The following is a 21,672-nucleotide window of genomic DNA, read 5'->3' as shown; positions in this document are numbered from 1 at the left end:
CATAATCAAACTGATGATTTGTAGTCAAACCATAAATAAAGTTTAGTGATTGACAAGACAAGGTATTGTACTTGTCTGCACTTCATAGTTCAACATGAACAATTCATAGTCAAACCGGATGATTTCATAGTCACACCATAAACAAAGTTTACTTGTCTGCATTTACATTTTGTATAAATGTGTAATACTCAAAAAATTTAATTTATTTGTGAAGTTATTGATATTTGATTGAATAAATCAGGCGAATGGCATACTGCAGTTGTGTAGGTGAATGTATTATAAGGATATCGGGGACCCCAAAAACCCTGGAAGATTACTTTATGCTTGTCCAAAAATGGTACCATGATTTTTGGTTACTTAATATTTTGGGGTTTTTTTAAAAATTTTATTTTAACCTAAATTTGTCTTGTTATCTATCTTTATTTCACAGAAGCCAGAATGTAGGTTTATCTGTTGGGTTAATGAAGCGACGAACCAATCTTCTTTGTCAATAACTAAGTTAGCTATGTCGAGTAAACACATTGAATCTGAAAATAGGAAGTTGAAGATAGTCTTAGTTTGTAGTTGGGTCTTATTCTTGGCAACTATTATGTACAAGTTGTTAGGTTTAGTTGTATTAGTTGCGTTTTAAGTTGTAGTTTCAATAAACATTGTGTAATCGTTGTTATATTTTAAATCAAACATTCAGTTACATACATATCACATGCAACCATATAGGTACAACGCATTATCCCTAATAGATTTTTGTCATCCTTTGACGAAACTCCATATCTGCCTTTTTAGTGTCTGTAACTAAACTTATTGGTTATTCTGTTACTAATTGCTCCATAAACATACAAACAAATACGCTACAATCTCCCAACTCGATGCTTTATTGTGGAACACTATCTTCGAGAGTAAATTTCATTTTCAATTGTGTCCTTGAGATGTTCCTCCCAGTAATTAATTCTCTATAATATTTGCCACTCGGGCCTCAAACTAGGTAAATGTTCCATTTGAGTTAAAGCACTGCTACCCAGACTATCATACAAATGGACTTCTATTGACTTAAGTAGTAATTCACCAAACATCCAATGATTTGGATAACAATGAATCGTCACATAAACCTGCACAAAGTTGATAAAATAATTAATTGCTAATATTGAGATAAAAATGAAGTATTATAATAACTGTAATTTCAATAAAACTATATTTATACCATATCAACATCCCACCAAGGAACTATAAATTTGATATATTTAGCTTTCCCCGAAGCAAATGTGGTCCAATCAAAACTCTTTACCAGCACATGGCTAACAAAAAAATTGGAGGCATGATGCTATACCGCTCACCTTCAAACCACTTCTCATCAAGAAATCTAATCCAAATCATCATATGTTGCCAAGGTTTTGGTACATTCGTTTTAAAACAACAAAAAACAAATACTTGTAACCATAAATTTATAATTATTTACTATTTTCTCTAACCAACCAATCGACATCGTTATGACCAAACACAAACTCCAAAAATCTTTATTTAGGATGATTTTTTTGAATCTGTGTCGCAACTCATACTCGTGAAAAAAATATTTTGTCAGGCAGCCTCACCATCTAGTACGTAAGGTTGCAGTCGCAGAACTGTAAAGTTGGGATCAACAAAGAATAGTAGAGGGGGAGGGGAGGGTGAACTGGTAGCAACATTTTTCTTTCGTCTTCGCTAAGGATTTGGTGTTATGTGTAAATAAAACATTTTTAATTTTATTTTAATAATGCTTGACATAAAAAAGTTCTTTCCATATTAAATAATATAGTATACCTGGATGTATGGGCTATGAACAAACTTTGATGGATTGTGAGTCCTAGAGCTACCAGGGGGTGAAGCGTCATTATCATCCAAATATCGGCCCCTCATTTTCAAAATTTCCCGATTCATCTAACAATGACATTAATACCTTGTATCTTATTGCACTCCAACGCTTAATCCGAGGTGTATCTTTGTTTCATCATGACACATAAACACCCATCGCTTATGAGAACATATCGTAAATCAATATCTACAGTATTTCATAACCAACTAAGATAACTTATTAACTTATATATATATATATATATATATATATATATATATATATATATACATATATATATATATACACACCCTAAATGGTGCTGTCAATCCTGACACTGAGTATTTGAAAGGTCGTCGAGGCTCGAGTAGTGATAAATAGTTATTTATTTTATTCCAAGTCTCCTGAATATCATCAAAGGTGAACTCTCACAAGTAACTACCCCATGGAAACCTACAATATAAAACTTTTAATTAGAACAAAAGTTACTATACATAAGAATAACAGTTATAATTCCATAATTTATACCTGTTCAAGTCATCCAAGTTCTCAGCCGAAAAAAAAAAAAAAAAAAAAAAACCCAGTCTTCATGTACACCATCATTAATTTAATTCTCAAAAAACCATTGACACAAAACGTATACCATACATGCTTTTACTACATCATCGTTGTTAGCAACTAACAAGCTACTGTTTAATGTGATACTTTTCAAATCAAATATTATCACCAAACTAATTGTTTTGTTTAGAAAGAGACGTTCCCGCAATAAACATTTTTTTTACTAAAAAGTTTGCTTTTTTGTACACATTTTTTCCTATTTGTTTTGATACATCCCAAAAATAAATCGAGTGATCAAAAAAAGCTGTTCAGGGCTATAATCCATTTTTATATCTCCCACGTTAAATAACAACCGATTTATGCCATCTGTAGATAATATTGCATCTGGTCGTATCTGATAAAAGAACATTTTAAGGAATAGCATGTTGTCTCCTTGTAATGAAGGGGCATCCAACAAAAAACCAAAAATAGTCCTGCTAAATAATTCACGTCAGGTAGCCATCAAATGTTCAATGACTTCACATATATTACACCCTAATCCTTTCAAATTACCCACAACTTTAACATCGTCACACTTGTACTGAAATATAAAAAAAAATGTTAAAAGGGTATAATTTTTATTTTCAATAACACATTATTAATATTTTTTAACTATACTAAAAATTCACAAAACTATCAAAAAAAAACTTATAAATATGACAATTCACTTGCAATAACCTGAAGATGCATTAGAAATCAAGTTCGAACTATACAAAAATCATACTACAAAATGCAAAGGTTCAACCTATAGATGCATCGGAAATCACTTTTATAAAAAAAAAAATCATATTTATATCACAATTGTCTAACGTATTTACATAATACTGGCACTTGCATCAAATGGAAAAAGTTACAACTTGAGATGCATTAGAAATCTGTTTACTACAAATATAATGTAAGAAAACCAAATGTAAAACCTCACAATACACAACATGTACTTGTATAATCATATATCTTCAATAAACTAACAATACCAATGCTACTTACGCATCAAAACCACAATGCTACTTATCAAATGCGCTAAATATCAAATATAACTTATAAACCTACTAAAATCGGATTGGCAACATTTTGATTTATGTTTTTTCGTATTTTTTTCCGGATAAGTCGTAAACAAACATACCCTAAACATGATAAATGATGATTATAACACACAAAGAGTAAAGATCTTACCATGTTTTCCGGAGATTTCAAATACTTAGCCATAACTTCTTCTGACAGGCTTGAGAGAGTTTTCCCAAAGAAAAATCAAGAAAAATGAGGGTTCCAAATTTTTTAGGAATTTATATTTGAAAAAGGGAAAATCGCAGGTGGTCACAGATGGACAAGGAACGTACAAGTGCTAATGCACACATACACTTTAAATGCTTGTACCTTCACAAATCAACTTGTAAAATCGCAGATAACACTAATCTATCTACAATTTTAGTGGTTATTTTTATAATTTTGGGTTTTTTTGGCTATTTTCTACAAAGAGATTAAGAAAAATGGTTATATTAGTAATTTTCTCTTATCTATATCTATCTATAAAGGAGATCTTTTTTTTCCCAGAATGCATTAGTTTTTGGGATCGTAAAGTATAAGAGAGAGTTCATGTTTGATTCTATTGTTTCATTCTCTTTTGATTGGTTTTGTAGTAGGAATCATAAACTTAAGTAAACTATAACTGGGTGGCTTCAAAATCCACTCATGACCTAATTGTTCTCGTTTTGTTCTTGCTAGTTTTTTGCTAGCCTTTTTTAATTTACTATACCGTTTAAAAGAAAAGATATTTTTCTTTTCACCACATTCATTTGGAACTTCAATGACTTTTTAACTTCTTTCTAATAATGATTATAAATTGGTTAGTAATGTTTAACAAGTGCAAAAACATAAATTATAACTCTAATTTAACCTAAACTTCAATATTAAAATAACATCTTTTTACTTCTACTTATAAAATTGTTTTTAACTTTAAACATATTATATTTAACTTATTAGTTGTAATATGTTGTATATAAACATTGTCATTTAAAAGCCACAAGTTTTGAATAGTATGTATAAAATACTTAAAATTATTAATTTAAATATAACGTTAAAGGATTAATTTGGATCGAAATTTAAACTAAACATAAAAGAAAATTCAAAGATTATTTTGCAAATAGTTAAAAGTTATAAAGTGTAGAATTAAATGCAAAAAATAAACTATAATCCTAAATTAACTAAAAAAGATTTTAAAACTATTTTTATAGTAATTATAATGTTAAGGGGTTTACCTGTTAAACATAAAAAAATCCAAAGATTATTTTGGAAATGGTTAAAAGTTATAAATTGTACTGTTAAATGCAAAACTTAAACATTAATCCCAAATTAACTAAATTTTTTCATCAATATGTTTTTATAATAATTAAAATTTTCTAAATAAATAATTTAAATTAACTTACAACAACAGTTAAAAATAACATTATATACAAAAACTAGATTGTTATCTTTAAAAACAAAAACAATATTTGACGTTTTAAATAATTACAATGATAGAAATTAAAATGTTAACCAAATATTTAAAAAAATAAATAATTAATCATAACAACTATAATATTGTTAAACCATATATTATATTTGATTTTGTTCATAAGTAACCTGCAGGTAGCGACAATTGAAATTATAAAGTTTTAAAAGATATATACATTATCATAGAGTTTAAAATAAACAATGTTTTATATCAACTTAATACAAAAATTATTATATCAGAGTTAACAACATCATTTTATATTAAAAAAAACAATTATTTGTAAAGATTTCAACTATATTTTTGTATTTTGTGCAATGTGTGGACATTCGTCTAGTTGTATATAATTGTGTTTTAATACCAAAGGCTTGTAATTTAGCCATGTCAGATATTTATGAAATATCATTCCAAAAAAAAATATTTATGAAATATCTTTTTTTAATATGTTGTGCATGGTCACACTGCTGCGAATCAAAGCAAAACAATCACTGACGAACATCGCCAAGAGATCGATGACCCCCTCTAACATTTAAAATCCAAAATTGAATCCCAGACGACGACGATTGAGAGAGAGAAAGAGAGGATATGAGAGAAACGTGATGGTGGTTTGTGTTCAATAGAGATAAGCCTCCATATGCCTTCTCTATTTTTGGTTTTTGTTCGCTGGAATCAACCAAGGCATATACTGTGAAGAGATCTAGGGTTTGATAGTAAGGAGATAAATGAGTAATATGAGAGAGGCGATTGACGACATGTTGGAGGTTTTCGGTGACAAGTTTGTTGTTTTCGACAACTTCACCATGAAATAAGAATTATTGAATGTAAAGAAGAAAGAGAAAGAAGAGAAGATGGAATGGGTAAATGGGCTATATGATGGCCGGATGGACAACTGGGTGATTAGGGTTGTGTTCTTTTTTTTCTTTTTAAAATTAATAAAAAAAAATGGATGTATAACTTTAAAATAATATTAAGGGTAAAATAGTCAATTTAAGGTGATTACTGACAAAAGCGAAACAAAAATAAAATATAGGAACCGTCTAAATTAAAATAAGTAAGGGATCAACTACATAAATTACTATATAAACCGTAGAACTATCCGTAAAATTTACTCTAACATATATTATGTACATGTTTGCATGTCCGAAAATGATTGGTTTTAATATAACAATGTAATATCATGATTATTAAAGTTACAGTTAGACATTTTTTTTTGTGTATTTGGTTTTATGATACTTAAATAATTGAATAATGTATCTTATTATTGGATAAAATTGAATTATCTAATCAGTTAAAGTGTATTGGCTAATTTGACTAGGATATCTGAATTAGTAATCAATAAATCAAATCATTATTTTGTTTGCTTGATTAGTTTTTATTAAGGTCATAGGTTTAAGTTTCTTATGAGACATAAATGATATATTTAAGGTTTGATTAGTTTTTATTAAGGTCTTAGGTTCAAGTTTCTTATGAGACATAAATGATATATTTAAGAGTAGGTTAGCTAATTTGTGGTTCCAAAATAATAATAATAATAATATAAAATTGAATGTGTATTAATAAATATTTATATTCTTAATATATATTTTTATCGTTTATTAGTTTATTAAAAAATAAATAATCTCAATTTTTGTTTATTCATAAAAGTTTTTTTATCTATAAAGTATAAAATTCTAATTTTTTCAAACAGCTTTTTATTAATTTTATTTAACAACTAAATAAATGTTTTTGTTATTTTATAAAGTTGGTTAATATTTGAGTTATATAATTTTTAAAATGTTCAAGTTGATCCAACTGAATTTACGTTTGTTTGATCAGATTGAATTATTCTCAAAGAACTAAACTACAAAATAGAGCAAAATCGGTTATTATATTTTACATTTTTGAATGTTTTTAAAAAAAATCATATCTAATAAATAAAAGTTTTTTTATCACATGTCATCACCCAATTTAATATATCCATGACATTTTTTTAATTTTTTTAATTTAATTTAAATCTATTTAGCAAATTATAGTTTTTTTTGGATTTATTATTAAATTATAAAAAATCTAATCTAAAAATATAATATAGAAAATAGGAAAACTTAAATGTCTTCATAAATTCTCACGTAATTTGTCAATTAATTTATTAAATTCAATTTAAATTCAAGTTAACATTTAATTGAAAAACATAATTTTCAGGATATTCCTTTTGAATTCACAATAATTTGTAGAAACCTTATAAAAATTGGTCTTTGAATTCACAATAATTTGTAGAAACCTTATAAAAATTGGTCTTTGAATTCACAATAATTTGTAGAAACCTTATAAAAATTGGTTCATTCACAGCTAATATTGATATTCTTTTTAAATTCAATTTTATAAATTATTAAACATATAATTATTAATAAAATATAACAATTAAAATTATAAAAAAAAAAAAAATCATGTATTACACAGTGCTCCCACCTAACTAACCTAATATTGCGACCAAGAAGCCTTTTAATATAATGATGAATAACTGAAAATCAAATGAAGACACGAAAAAAAAAAAAAAAAAAAAAAACTCATCATCTAAACAAATAAATATAATAAGCACTCATGCACATTCTTTTGTTGCAACAGTTTTCAATAACCTAAGGGATATTTTAGTGCTTCTAGGTTGCAAAATGAAAATCTCAAAACTTGTATTCATTTCTTTTTCACCCTCACTCATTTCATCCACATCCCCCAACATAATCTGTTTTATCACTTCTAACCCCCCCAAAAGAAAACTATTGGATAAAAAGTTCACTTTGCAACAGAGTGTAATAATTAGCAGCCTCATCTTCAAGCTCCCATAACCCATCACATAAAGCCAACGAAAAATCCCCGTATTCCTCTCCGGCGATCTCATCATCACCTCCGCCGCAGACACCAACTTCCCCGTCGTCTCCGCCATCCTCAACCCTGCTGGGTATTCCTAGCTCATCGTCGGAAGCTTCAAAAAGGTGTCTAATAGCCCTTTCTTTTTCATCATCTTCTTCGACCAGTTCTTTCTTTATGTTTGAGGCTGACGCGTTATCTGGTTGTTGGGTAAAGTAAAGAAATGGGTCGGAAGAAAGATTTGTGAAGAAATCAGATAAATCTTGCAAAGTTTCTTGTTGTTCATTAATGTAAGAAATTCTATGGCGTTTTGTATTTTCAATTTGAGAGTCGCCGTCATTTTCGTGGTGGCGTTTGGTGTGTGCTTCCGCCATTGAGTTGCAGAAAGGAGGGAAAGGGAAGGGTGATATGAGGAGAGAGAATAAGGGGGTGAAAGCATTTATATAGAGGGTAGGGGACATGGTGGTCAAATTGGATTTTTTGGCAAATAAAATATTTAAAGAATTATTAAATGGTTACGTAGACCACCCCTGAGAAGTTAAGAAAAGTACGGACGGAATAGGTAGAAGTTCAAATGTGATATTTTTTATCCATTGAAATATTCGTTGCATAAGCCTAAGTGCCTAAGGATGGTAAAATAAACATGAACCTAACCGAGAAATCTGAAATACGTTGATTGGTGTTTTGGCTTAATATACGTTGCATAAGCCTAGTAGCTTCCGTTCTCCTTAGGAAAAATGGTCCATTGTATGTCAATTAATTAGAATTAGAATTCCTTTGTTTCATTGGTGTTTTGGCCAATATGGACAATAATATTCTTATTTCTAAACTATTTTTTTTTTAACAAAATGGTGGATTATTGATGGAGATTTTTAATTATGAGATTGTACTTTATTTTTCTCTCCTTGTGATTGTTTTGTTCCATGTTCTTGTGTCATTTTAATTTGATATAATTTATTTTCCATTTAAATTCTATGAATTTGTATTATTTTATTTCATCTACATCTATTAAACCATTGTTATATCTATTTTGACCATTTTACAAACATGTCTAGAATTAAACTATTAAACATTGAGTATCAGTGGTATGGGCACATTTTTTTTCTTCTTCTTTTATCATAACAAATATGGTCCTTTGCTTTTTTGGTGTTTTGATGCGAAAATTGGTAAAGACACTAATCACAATTTATGTCTCCTTCTAGAAGGTATTTTGGTCGATCGAAAGGAGCCCTTCAGATGCAAATTTAACTATTTTTTTTGTACATGTTGCAAGCACTCCAACTGTTATATGACCAAAACTCATTTGATAGACAATTCCAACAGTCTTCAAACGAAAAAAGACATTTTTTTTTGCAAAAATTGTCCCAAAGTCTAATCATACGTAATGCAGTTTGGGTGGGACTCAATGGCTCTATATAAGTCAAATTGTTGACTAGTTAACAAAGGGTAGTTTGGTGTTATTTATTTATGTTAACCGGATTTTTAACCGAGTACAAAATATATTAATAAGTCACCAATAAATACTTACAACAATACATTTTCGTCTTATATATGGTGACTATTATTTAATCTTAGACAAACACTAGCACGAAAACAATGACAATTATATAATCATAATCACACATTCAATGCCATGATTGAACTTTTTGTTTATTTTCTATTCTGCCAAATGATATCAAAGATAAATATGGTCAAATTTAAGAGTCTTCCAAATACAATAGTACAACCAAAATTAACATTACATATGTGTCTATATTTACATATAGACACATATAATAGCTGTAATCATAACTAAATGTTACTTACACACACAATATTTGCTTCTTCTTAAAGTCAATTCATAACATTTTGACACACATAATAAAAGGTACATGACCGTAAGTAACGAATACTAACTTGTTTTATTTTCTTATGTTAACTAAGTACAACTAGTACAGAACCGCCCTATGGACACACAAATATTTAGTGTGACCATATGTATCATCTTTTAGCTACTTTGTCTGTTATGTGGCTAAAAAGGCACTAGGTTATAAACACATATAGAACTAACTCATGTCACGATAAGTTTATCTACTGTCTCTCATATAAAAAGTATGACAATCTTAATCAATACCTGTGGTTGATTGTGACCTATGGCCTCAGTGGTCGAGTGTGACTAATATTTGTCACATTTGGTATAATTAATTGTGGTTAAAGTTTTGATTATCTATATAATGGGCACACAAACTAATTTAAATGTATCCAAAAACAGTCTCTAAATTTTTTTAGTGACCTTTAGCCACACTTTTAATAACAAATATCACAGGCCATTTTTCGGAAAGTGTGACCGTAGGTCATTTTTGTACTAGTGAATGGGAGAAATGGATGGAGTGATTTCATGGATATCTGGTGGGTAATGGCATGATTTGCATGGATATGTGTTGGGTAAAATGAAGTAAAGCTAAATTCGCCCCGTCAGAAGGTCAACACCTACCCTTATCCTTTCCTAACCGAAATCATGTTAAAAAGGTGCCAATATGGTGATTTCGGCCAAGGCATGACCGAAATCACCTTGCACCCTAAGTGATTTCAGTCCTAACTCTCCCACCAAATATGATTTCGGCCTTAGTGGGCTCATCCTTAGAGTTTTTGGCCTTAATGGACTTATCTTTGGAGTTTTGGTTTGATGTTTTCCATTAGGAGGTGATTTCAGTCCTAGGAGGGCCGAAATCCCTAGCTTAGTGGGGTACTAGGCTTAAACTATGAAGTAATGTTTTAACTGTCATGATTTGCACTAATTAATTGACTTGCTTGACTTTAAGTGTTTACTACAAACATGATTTTCAACATGTATATATTTTTAATCATACAAATGATTCCTTTTTGGCTTTCAATGAATTATTATTACATCAAAGTTACATAAATATGTTGGAATAGTGTCTAAGTCCATAACTATTTTGGTATGTACTTGACGCGATGGTGCATGGTCCTTTTGGTTTGCCTTCACCAAAGCAACTTGATAGGATGAATTATGGAAAGAAAGGATTAAATATGATTTATTAATATATTAAAAGAGAAATCATATTGTTTAATTAATATTAGTCAAGAATTAAGTTTGTGGCTAAAAAAGATTAATTAAACTTAAGGGACTGGAATTGTAATTATAAGATAATTGCAATTGGGCTATGGATTTCCTTATTATATAAGGTTAGACGAATTCTATAGGGAAAACCCATTAGAAATCGTACAAGGGCCTTTAAGGAAGGAGTCTATGGGTTGCTTAGAGCTTAAGCATCCAAATTAAGGTTTCCTTGTTTGATAACCCTAATAGCCTCACTATTTAAGGACCCCTTGGGCACCAAAAATGTGGGCAACTAATTGGTTAAGGTTTCCACACGTTTTGGGCAGCCTCATTCTCTTCTCCTCTTCATCCTCTTGCTCTTGGTGTTTGTGAACCATTAGAGGAGTGACACTTGTGACTCTAAGCTTTCTAAAGTCAATACAAGAAGGAATTGTGATTGTTATTGCTACATAACAATCAAGGTAATATCTTAAACACATTATTATGTTAATATCGATTATCATATGCTAGACATAGGGTTTAAAGTCTTGGATGAATAGCATGTACAATAGAGAAAAATAATCCAAGCATTAGGGTTTGCATGAGCACATAGGATGTTCTTATGGCTAAAACCCATCAGTGGTATCAAAGCCTTGATTGGTTTCTATTGTATTGATGCCTTGTATGTTTGTTCAAGCTGAAAATCAAATTTTGGCCTTCTGTTCGATCTGACTCGGCGAGTCACCACTTGGACTCGGCGATTCTGCCCTACTCGGCGAGTTCCAATGTGTGACACGGCGAGTCGGAGCGTCAGACAGAGGGAATATCGGGATTTCTTGCTGTTTTGCTGAAGGATTAATACCAAAAACGTATTTTTTTTTTGATAAAATCCGATTTTTATTATATTTGGGTGATTATCCTTCATAAAACAAAAGATAATTTCAAATCTTTTGAATAATACTTTCCTTATATGATAAATATGGATTATTTAATTTATTTGGTAATTATCTTATGAGATTAGGTCAAATATAGATAATGATGAAATCAATTGTTTAATTTATATTATTTGTTATTTGATCCTTGTGTTTTGAAAAAGTTTCAATTATGCCCATGTAAGTTTTATAGTTTAAATTAGAACTTAAAAGTTTTGGTTTTGAAATTTAAATGGTTAAAACCCTAATATTTTGAAATGTTTCAAAAACTTGCCCTCAAGTTTTGGAATTTAAAAGTTGATTAAAAGTTTAATTTAAAAATGTTAAATTCTAAAACCCTAGTATTGTTTTGAAAAGTTCAAATCACACCCTCATGATTTTATTAATTAATTAAGATGTATAATTAAAGGAGATTTAATAAATCCGTAAGTTTTGGTTTACAATTTAATTGAATTAAAAGTATAATTGTTAAATTTGACCACATAGTATTTTAAAAGTGTAAAAATAAACCATATACTATATATAACATTAAAAGTCTAACATTATATATATATATATATATATATATATATATATATATATATATATATATATATATATATGAGTAAAAGTCAGTCTTACCGTTAGTAGGCCTCATTCACGTAGCTGGTCTATAAGGGGTGTTTAAGGAAATTGCCTATAAAATGGCGATTGAATGGGTATCCACTCTTACCCACCGCACTCTTGACTAGTGGAGGGTCGTTAGCCGAACGGGTAGGATATGATAGAAACCTTCCATTATAAGTATAATGAAGTACAAAAGTAACTAAATGTTTTTCAAATTCCCAATCTTAGTTACTTTAGGCAAAAGTGAATTGATGCAATTCCATGAAATTACACTTTGTACCCTTGCAGAGACGTTAGTGGAGCGTGTGTGGTTTACCGGCACACTAAATGGTTCTAAGCGAAGGTGGAAAAGGGTGACTCAATGTTTGTCATAGTTCGGTGATCGAATAGGTGACCGTAACATGTGAGCGCACCATGTAAGTTTGCATGGTTATTCACACCCGCTTTGTGATCCTCGTCATCCCAGTCACAACCTAGAGGGACATATCAAGATTTAAACATGCCATTGAAATGTTCAATGAATCTAAAAGGATCTAGGAGTTTTCATATATTTAAAACTTAAATTTCTTTTTCGTTTTTCATGGTGGAAATTAGTGAATCGTCATTCACTTACCTTCAAATATTATGCAACTAGATTACGGCATCCCTTTTCTAGGTTGTAGCGTATTGTGTTGGGTCGTAGCCTTAATATCTCATTTGGGTGATTTATTAAGGACTCAATCGATCAACTAACTTGAATTTGTTTTTCTCCCGTTTTGTAGATGTCAAAGTTCGACAACTATGGTCTTCCCAAATCCCGTGGAACAAGCTTTCCACATGAAGATGATATTCCACGATTCGATCGAGGAACAAGAGATCATGCTTCACTTCCTCCTCCTCCTCCTCCCTTTGTTCTCCCTAACCCACAAGATCGAAGAATTGAAAGGTTCAATGTCAGTAAAGCCCTAATGGAAATGAAACATGAAGATGGTAAACCCGTGTGTGCCCACGTTCTAGGAATGAAATCACACATCGATAGGTTGATAATGATGGGTACATCGTTCCCTGATGAGTTGGATATAGGTTGGGTTCTACAGTCACTCCCTAAATCATATAATGAATTCAAAAGAAAGTATTATATGATGGATCATGACGCAAACCTCAGTGACCTAACTTACATGCTCATTGCTGCTGAATCAGAAATGGTTTGACAAAGCAATGGAGCATATTTGTTGGGAAATTCAACCAACCATGCTTCCAAGGACGTTTTAGGAGAACCAACCTGCGTTTGCTGCCAAGAGAAAGGGCATTGGATACAAGTCTGCCCTAAGAGCCTGAAAAGTCCAGAAGATGGGAGAGTCAAAGAGTATGATTGTGCTTCAGGTAAAATCCACTATCTAACTCAATTAAGTTCCTATTCGTTGATTCTTAACACATAATGTGATAAGATTGCATTTGAATGTTTTGCAGGATCAATGAAAATAGAGGAAGCTTGATGAAAGAGCAAGATGAATCTAATCACGAAGAAATGGATATCGATTGCATGGATTCGAAGATTAGATTTTGAGCTTAGAAAGTTATGATAGAGTTGTTAGGAATTTTTCTTTTGATTACATAGCTTTCAGTTGATTTTGCATTGTAAGGACAAATGATTTCCGCTGCTTTTATGAATAAAATAAATTTTGGTTTGACTTATTTATTTATTTATTTATTTCCTTGCAATGAAATCATTATGAAAAATTGGTGTTTGCATATTTCTACAACAAATGGATGTGATTCTTAATTATGTTGTTCATGGAAATGTTGAGAATTTACCAAATAGGGAGAGTTTCTCATCACCCAAGTTTCAATCGGACAGAAATTTGGAATCACACAACTTGGTTGCATGATGAATGAGAAATTTTATATTTGGAAATTAGACAAATTCGTTGACAAAGTGTAAAGTGAAGGACTAGGAGATCGAGTACACAAAGTTGTGTATTGATTAAGTCCACCAAAAGAGTAACAAAGATATTCGTCATGATTTACTAAAGGTTTAGTAAATATGATTATACTTATAAGATTAAGTGTAATTCTGAATTGATTGTAAGAGTTTAAATCAATAGCAGAACGAATAAGAAGAATCAAGTAGGCAAAAAGATAAAAGTTTCTCTATTCTAAGAAGAAGGGAGAGTACCTTTTATTATGTTTTATGATAAGTCTTAATGATTAAGAACCATATCTCAATTGATCCTCTAAGTGAGTCTTAGTGCAATTATATGTCTAAGAATAGGAATCAAGAATTGAAGAAATGGTTAAATCAAGAAGTCAATCATACTTCATTCCAAAACAAGTCTTAAAGTTAAGATTGTGATATTGAGTGACAAGTCTTAAGAAGGTTTATAACACTCATAAAATGTAGAATATGAAAAAAAAAGTTTTATTCTCGCACATTTGAAGTTGGAAAGTTGTGATGTCTTGGATAAGACAAAGACCAACTAGGACCAATTTTATGAAATGCTTTGTCTTGATAAAAGCTACACTAACTCTTGAATATTTGATTGTCGAGTAATGTTTACTGACAAGAGAATCTTATATGTCAAGGAGTCAGTGGGAGTCTTAATGGTCTTGAAAGGTTTCAAGAACAAATCAAGAATAAACCTTATCAATCATCACTAGCACACGACTTGAGGTTTATAACCTATCGTGTTGACATTATCTTGTTTCTGTGTCGTTCCAATTGAGTTAATTATGCATGTGAGCCCTACGAATTCTCATTTGAATGCATAAAAGGCAAGGACCTTAATCAATGAAAAGTACATTGATAGGAAAGGGTGAGTTGCTTACTACTTGGAAGACATGGTGGGCAGCCATGTTACCATAAGTCAAGAAATCAAGATCAAGAAAGTTCCGTCCATAAGAGTTTGAATTTGTCACAAACATGAAGATGGTAAACCCGTGTGTGCCCACGTTCTAGGAATGAAATCACACATCGATAGGTTGATAATGATGGGTACATCGTTCCCTGATGAGTTGGATATAGGTTGGGTTCTACAGTCACTCCCTAAATCATATAATGAATTCAAAAGAAAGTATTATATGATGGATCATGACGCAAACCTCAGTGACCTAACTTACATGCTCATTGCTGCTGAATCAGAAATGGTTTGGCAAAGCAATGGAGCATATTTGTTGGGAAATTCAACCAACCATGCTTCCAAGGACGTTTTAGGAGAACCAACCTGCGTTTGCTGCCAAGAGAAAGGGCATTGGATACAAGTCTACCATAAGAGCCTGAAAAGTCCAGAAGATGGGAGAGTCAAAGAGTATGATTGTGCTTCAGGTAAAATCCACTATCTAACTCAATTAAGTTCCTATTCGTTGATTCTTAACACATAATGTGATAAGATTGCATTTGAATGTTTTGCAGGATCAATGAAAATAGAGGAAGCTTGATGAAAGAGCAAGATGAATCTAATCACGAAGAAATGGATATCGATTGCATGGATTCGAAGATTAGATTTTGAGCTTAGAAAGTTATGATAGAGTTGTTAGGAATTTTTCTTTTGATTACATAGCTTTCAGTTGATTTTGCATTGTAAGGACAAATGATTTCCGCTGCTTTTATGAATAAAATAAATTTTGGTTTGACTTATTTATTTATTTATTTATTTCCTTGCAATGAAATCATTATGAAAAATTGGTGTTTGCATATTTCTACAACAAATGGATGTGATTCTTAATTATGTTGTTCATGGAAATGTCGAGAATTTACCAAATAGGGAGAGTTTCTCATCACCCAAGTTTCAATCGGACAGAAATTTGGAATCACACAACTTGGTTGCATGATGAATGAGAAATTTTATATTTGGAAATTAGACAAATTCGTTGACAAAGTGTAAAGTGAAGGACTAGGAGATCGAGTACACAAAGTTGTGTATTGATTAAGTCCACCAAAAGAGTAACAAAGATATTGGTCATGATTTACTAAAGGTTTAGTAAATATGATTATACTTATAAGATTAAGTGTAATTCTGAATTGATTGTAAGAGTTTAAATCAATAGCAGAACGAATAAGAAGAATCAAGTAGGCAAAAAGATAAAAGTTTCTCTATTCTAAGAAGAAGGGAGAGTACCTTTTATTATGTTTTATGATAAGTCTTAATGATTAAGAACCATATCTCAATTGATCCTCTAAGTGAGTCTTAGTGCAATTATATGTCTAAGAAGAGGAATCAAGAATTGAAGAAATGGTTAAATCAAGAAGTCAATCATACTTCATTCCAAAACAAGTCTTAAAGTTAAGATTGTGATATTGAGTGACAAGTCTTAAGAAGGTTTATAACACTCATAAAATGTAGAATATGAAAAAAAAAAGTTTTATTCTCGCACATTTGAAGTTGGAAAGTTGTGATGTCTTGGATAAGACAAAGACCAACTAGGACCAATTTTATGAAATGTTTTGTCTTGATAAAAGCTACACTAACTCTTGAATATTTGATTGTCGAGTAATGTTTACTGACAAGAGAATCTTATATGTCAAGGAGTCAGTGGGAGTCTTAATGGTCTTGAAAGGTTTCAAGAACAAATCAAGAATAAACCTTATCAATCATCACTAGCACACGACTTGAGGTTTATAACCTATCGTGTTGACATTATCTTGTTTCTGTGTCGTTCCAATTGAGTTAATTATGCATGTGAGCCCTACGAATTCTCATTTGAATGCATAAAAGGCAAGGACCTTAATCAATGAAAAGTACATTGATAGGAAAGGGTGAGTTGCTTACTACTTGGAAGACATGGTGGGCAGCCATGTTACCATAAGGCAAGAAATCAAGATCAAGAAAGTTCTGTCCATAAGAGTTTGAATTTGTCACAAACTTTGGTTTTGACAATTCACATGGATAGGAACACATGCACCGTTAAAATCTAAGTGTCATAAGATTTCATCCTTCATGAAGATGGATGTGAGGAAATGCTTTCACTGAAAAGAGATTTTGAGAAGATAGTGATTGTGAAAATTGGATTCTCGAATTCGATTATGGTTATGGTATCCCTTTCCATGATTCGAATTGTGAGATTTGGCAATTAGTATTAATTGTTTAGACACACATATGAGCTATCTTGGATAAAGGTGTATGAGATTAAGAAGCTTAGATAAAAGATTATCAAAGCATTAAGTATTAGAAACATGAACTTAAGTGTTATGTTTATAATAATCATCGTGATATTGGGAGAAAAAATGTTATGATTGTATGATTATTAAGGCAAGTATTGCAAGTTAGCAATATTAATTATAGAAAACAAGAGTCATACCTCGAAAAGTTAAGGGATGAATAGTTGTTTTGCTATAATTAAGGGAGAGAATATTATGCTTCATTTCAAATCTAAAGGCTTAGGTTGTGGAATGTTAATAAATTTAGTCAAGGATACATAGTGCGTTCTCTAAATTTCGATTATGATTGTGGTATCCCTCTTCATAGTTCGAATTGTAAGAACGAGACACATTAAATATTATGTCAAAAGATTGATAAAGTATCGTATCTTTATGTAAGACATTATGCATCGTGTCCCATACGCTTCGGGTATATGATTGATTTCTAGTGCTATAATATTTGACCATTCTAAAATTTTCCAAATGTCCAACACATTTAGAGAGAAAAGGACAAGAATCGGTTTTGACTAAGATAATTAAACAACTATCAAAGGACGATTCAAAGCTTGCTGAGGATTGGTCGCTTGTGAGTAGTTGGAATTATGATATTGGATGGAGAATAACGACATTATTATTAATAGATAAGATTTTATTGTGATATGGTAAGTATGGAAAGGTTTCCGTATTGGGAGTTAGATATTGAGAATCTATGTCTAGATTAGAAACTTTATGCAAAAGGATGTTCAAAGAAATGTACTTTGAGTGAGAGACATCACATCTATGGAATTGTCTTGTAACAATCTCCGATAGAGGACTTTGTAATTTCATTGGCAATAGTCAATGTGACTTTTTGTGCTATGACATTACAAAAGGATCATTATATAAAATGTTATAATCTAGCATATTCTATAAGTGGCAAGAATTTGATATTCTATCACTTGTGGAAAGGATTAGGAGTTGTGAAATGAGTATGATTGGAAATGTGTTCATTTGATCTATTTCACAAAGTAAGAACCATAGGTAAACATTGTGTGCATACTAAGAGCATAGGACAAGTGTAATAATTCAAATAAGAAGTTGATTACCCGAAACAACAAATAATGAGTAATCGATATGGTGATAAATAAAAGGTGTTTTATTCATACTCAAAGGTTTGAGGCCATATGGGATTAGTATTATTCTTGTGTTTCACTTTGCATGTTTTGACTTCCTGAATAATTAATTATTTAAGAATAATCGAATTATTCGAACGGACCACAGTCGTTCATATGTTGGAAGTATATGAAAGAAGACTGTCGTGAATTGGTGTGTGGATTGTCTAAAGAGCATTAGACATAAGCAAATGTTTGCTACAACATTCATGAGTGCTTATGAATATGATTTGAGCATTGGATTAAACCCATGCTCACTTGGATCACTTCATGGATTTTATCACGAGTGATTGGTGAGACGATAATATCTTATTCTTGAAACCGAGATGTGTGAGTTGTATCTTGCGAGTTGGTTGCACATTGACAATATGTAAACACACCAGTAACTTGGTGTTATAAAACATATTGTTGTGTGTGATTTGGTGAGTAAGTGCAAGCGAGCACTGAGTCAAAGTTTATCTGTTCCTTTTATCCAAAGTAGGATAAAAGCGATATCTGTGGGCCCCTCGATGATTTAGTGATGGCACCTAAGCGCTTGGCCAAGCTGGGACTCAATTGATGTGTTCAATTGTAGTCTGTTGTCAGTCGTCATAAATCTGAATTCGAGAAACAGCACACAGACAGAGAGAATGATTTAGATCCATGTCTCAGTCTATATGATAATATCTAGAATGGAGGAATATATTATCCCTTATCTAAAGGACACGCGTATCTGATAAGATCAGAGTTGACAACGGTTTTAGAAAGCTACGATTGCAGATCAGGATCTGAAGTCATAAACGGAATAGTTATTAGACTTATCCAACTGGGAGACTGTTGGAATAGTGTCTAAGTCCATAACTATTTTGGTATGTACTTGACCCGATGGTGCATGGTCCTTTTGGGTTGCCTTCACCAAAGCAACTTGATAGGATGAATTATGGAGAGAAAGGATTAAATATGATTTATTAATATATTAAAGGAGAAATCATATTGTTTAATTAATATTAGTCAAGAATTAAGTTTATGGCTAAAAGAGATTAATTAAACTTAAGGGACTGGAATTGTAATTATAAGATAATTGCAATTGGGCTATGGATTACCTTATTATATAAGGTTGGACGAATTCTATAAGGAAAACCCATTAGAAATCGTCCAAGGGCCTTTAAGGAAGGAGTCCATGGGTTGCTTAGAGCTTAAGCATCCAAATTAGGGTTTCCTTGTTTGATAACCCTAATAGCCTCACTATTTAAGGAGCCCTTGGGCACCAAAAACGTGGGAAACTAATTGGTTAGGGTTTCCACACGTTTTGGGCAGCCTCCTTCTCTTCTCCTCTTCATCCTCTTGCTCTTGGTGTTTGTGAACCATTAGAGGAGTGACACTTGTGACTCTAAGCTTTCTAAAGTCAATACAAGAAGGAATTGTGATTGTTATTGCTACATAACAATCAAGGTAATATCTTAAACCCATTATTATGTTAATATCGATTATCATATGCTAGACATAGGGTTTAAAGTCTTGGATGAATAGCATGTACAATAGAGAAACCTAGATCCAAGCATTAGGGTTTATATGAGCATATAGGATGTTCTTATGGCTAAAACCCATCAAAATATACATTGTGGGTACACTTATACACAAGATGATGGGTTTTGGTCATAAGAACATCCTATGTGCTCATACAAACCCTAATGCTTGGATCTAGGTTTCTCTATTGTACATGCAAGTTATCCAAGACTATAAACCCTAATTCTAACATATGAAAATCGATATTAACATATAATTAGGTTTAAGATATTACCTTGATTGTTATGTAGCAACAACAATCCCAATTCCTCCTTGTATTGACTTTAGAAAGCTTAGAGTCACAAATGTCACTCCTCTAATGGTTCACAAACACCAAGAGCAAGAGGATGAAGAGGAGAGAGGATGGAGGCTGCCCAAAAATGTGTGAAACCCTAGAACAAAGGTTAGCCACGTTTTTGGGTCATAAGGGATGTATATATAGTTAGGCTATTAGGGGTATCTAACAAGGAAACCCTAATTTTGATGCTTAAGCCCTAAGCAACCCATGGACTCCTTTCCTTAAGGCATTGGACGATTTCCCCATGGGTTTCCCCATAGAATTCGTCCACTCCTTAATACAAGACAATCCATGGCCCAAATTGCAATTATCTTATAATTACAATTCAATTCCCTTAAGTTTAGTTAATCTCTTTTAGTCACAAAACTAATTACCAATTAATTATTGACTAATATTAATTAAGCAATATGATTTCTCCTTTAATATATTATTCTCATAATATATTGATAAATCATATTTAATCCTTTCTCTCCGTAATTCATCCTATCAAGTTGCTTTGGTGAAGGCAACCTAAAAGGACCATGCACCATCGGGTCAAGTACATACCAAAATAGTTATGGACTTAGACACTAATCCAACACAAGACCCCTCATACCTTGTTTGAACCAAAATTTTCTAGTTGTCACAGAATATACTACATAATTCATTTAAACAAAATCTTTTCATCTAATTTGCCAATCTATGTAAGAATAAATTGATGTGAAAGGGAAACATCAACAATATTAAATCAAATGGAACATCTAAGATAAAAAAAAATCAATAATTAACATATGTAATTAATTCAAAGTTCATGGAATTAAGAGCAAAATTATCTTCTATGTTTACCACTGAGGCAAAAAATTTAAAGAAAGTAATTTAATTTAAGTCCTTACATACATATACATTAGCTGACTATATTATGGTTATGTTTACCTACAATTAATCCCAATTCAAAGTAATATAATAGAAATTCAAGTCAAACCTTAATCGAATGAACTAAAACAAAAACTATCCCGTCGAGATTATTTCAAGTACACCATATGTGATTTAACTAATAAAACCCCAAAGTTAACAACATAAACTATCAAAATAATTAGAAAACTAAAATTGAGGAAGTATTATACGAACCTGTCTACGAAGATGAGATGTTGACAGATCCTCCGTAACAAGAACAACACAAAAAAGAAATAAATATGCTGCCAAAATCAACCTAAAGAGAGTCGGTGGTGTATTGTTCAACAAACTCGACCGAGGGGC

At 31.3% G+C, this 21,672-nt stretch overlaps 1 protein-coding gene across 1 annotated transcript; it reads right to left on the bottom strand.

Moving 5' to 3' along the window:
* Nucleotides 1-7,247: 7,247 nt before the first annotated feature.
* On the bottom strand, nucleotides 7,248-8,177 carry LOC145041204 (uncharacterized). The gene has a single exon (XM_078989179.1). It carries the CDS (start codon nucleotides 8,123-8,125, stop codon nucleotides 7,661-7,663), a length of 465 nt encoding a protein of 154 aa, XP_078845305.1. The 5' UTR covers nucleotides 8,126-8,177; the 3' UTR covers nucleotides 7,248-7,660.
* Between the last annotated feature and the right edge of the window lie 13,495 nt (nucleotides 8,178-21,672).

The sequence above is a fragment of the Lactuca saligna genome, chromosome 4, assembly GCF_052625555.1.
Source record: "Lactuca saligna cultivar CGN05327 chromosome 4, ASM5262555v1, whole genome shotgun sequence".
Taxonomy (NCBI): domain Eukaryota; kingdom Viridiplantae; phylum Streptophyta; class Magnoliopsida; order Asterales; family Asteraceae; genus Lactuca; species Lactuca saligna.
The sequence above is the reverse complement of the archived record's forward strand: the minus strand, read 5'-3'. Positions and strand labels throughout refer to the sequence as shown.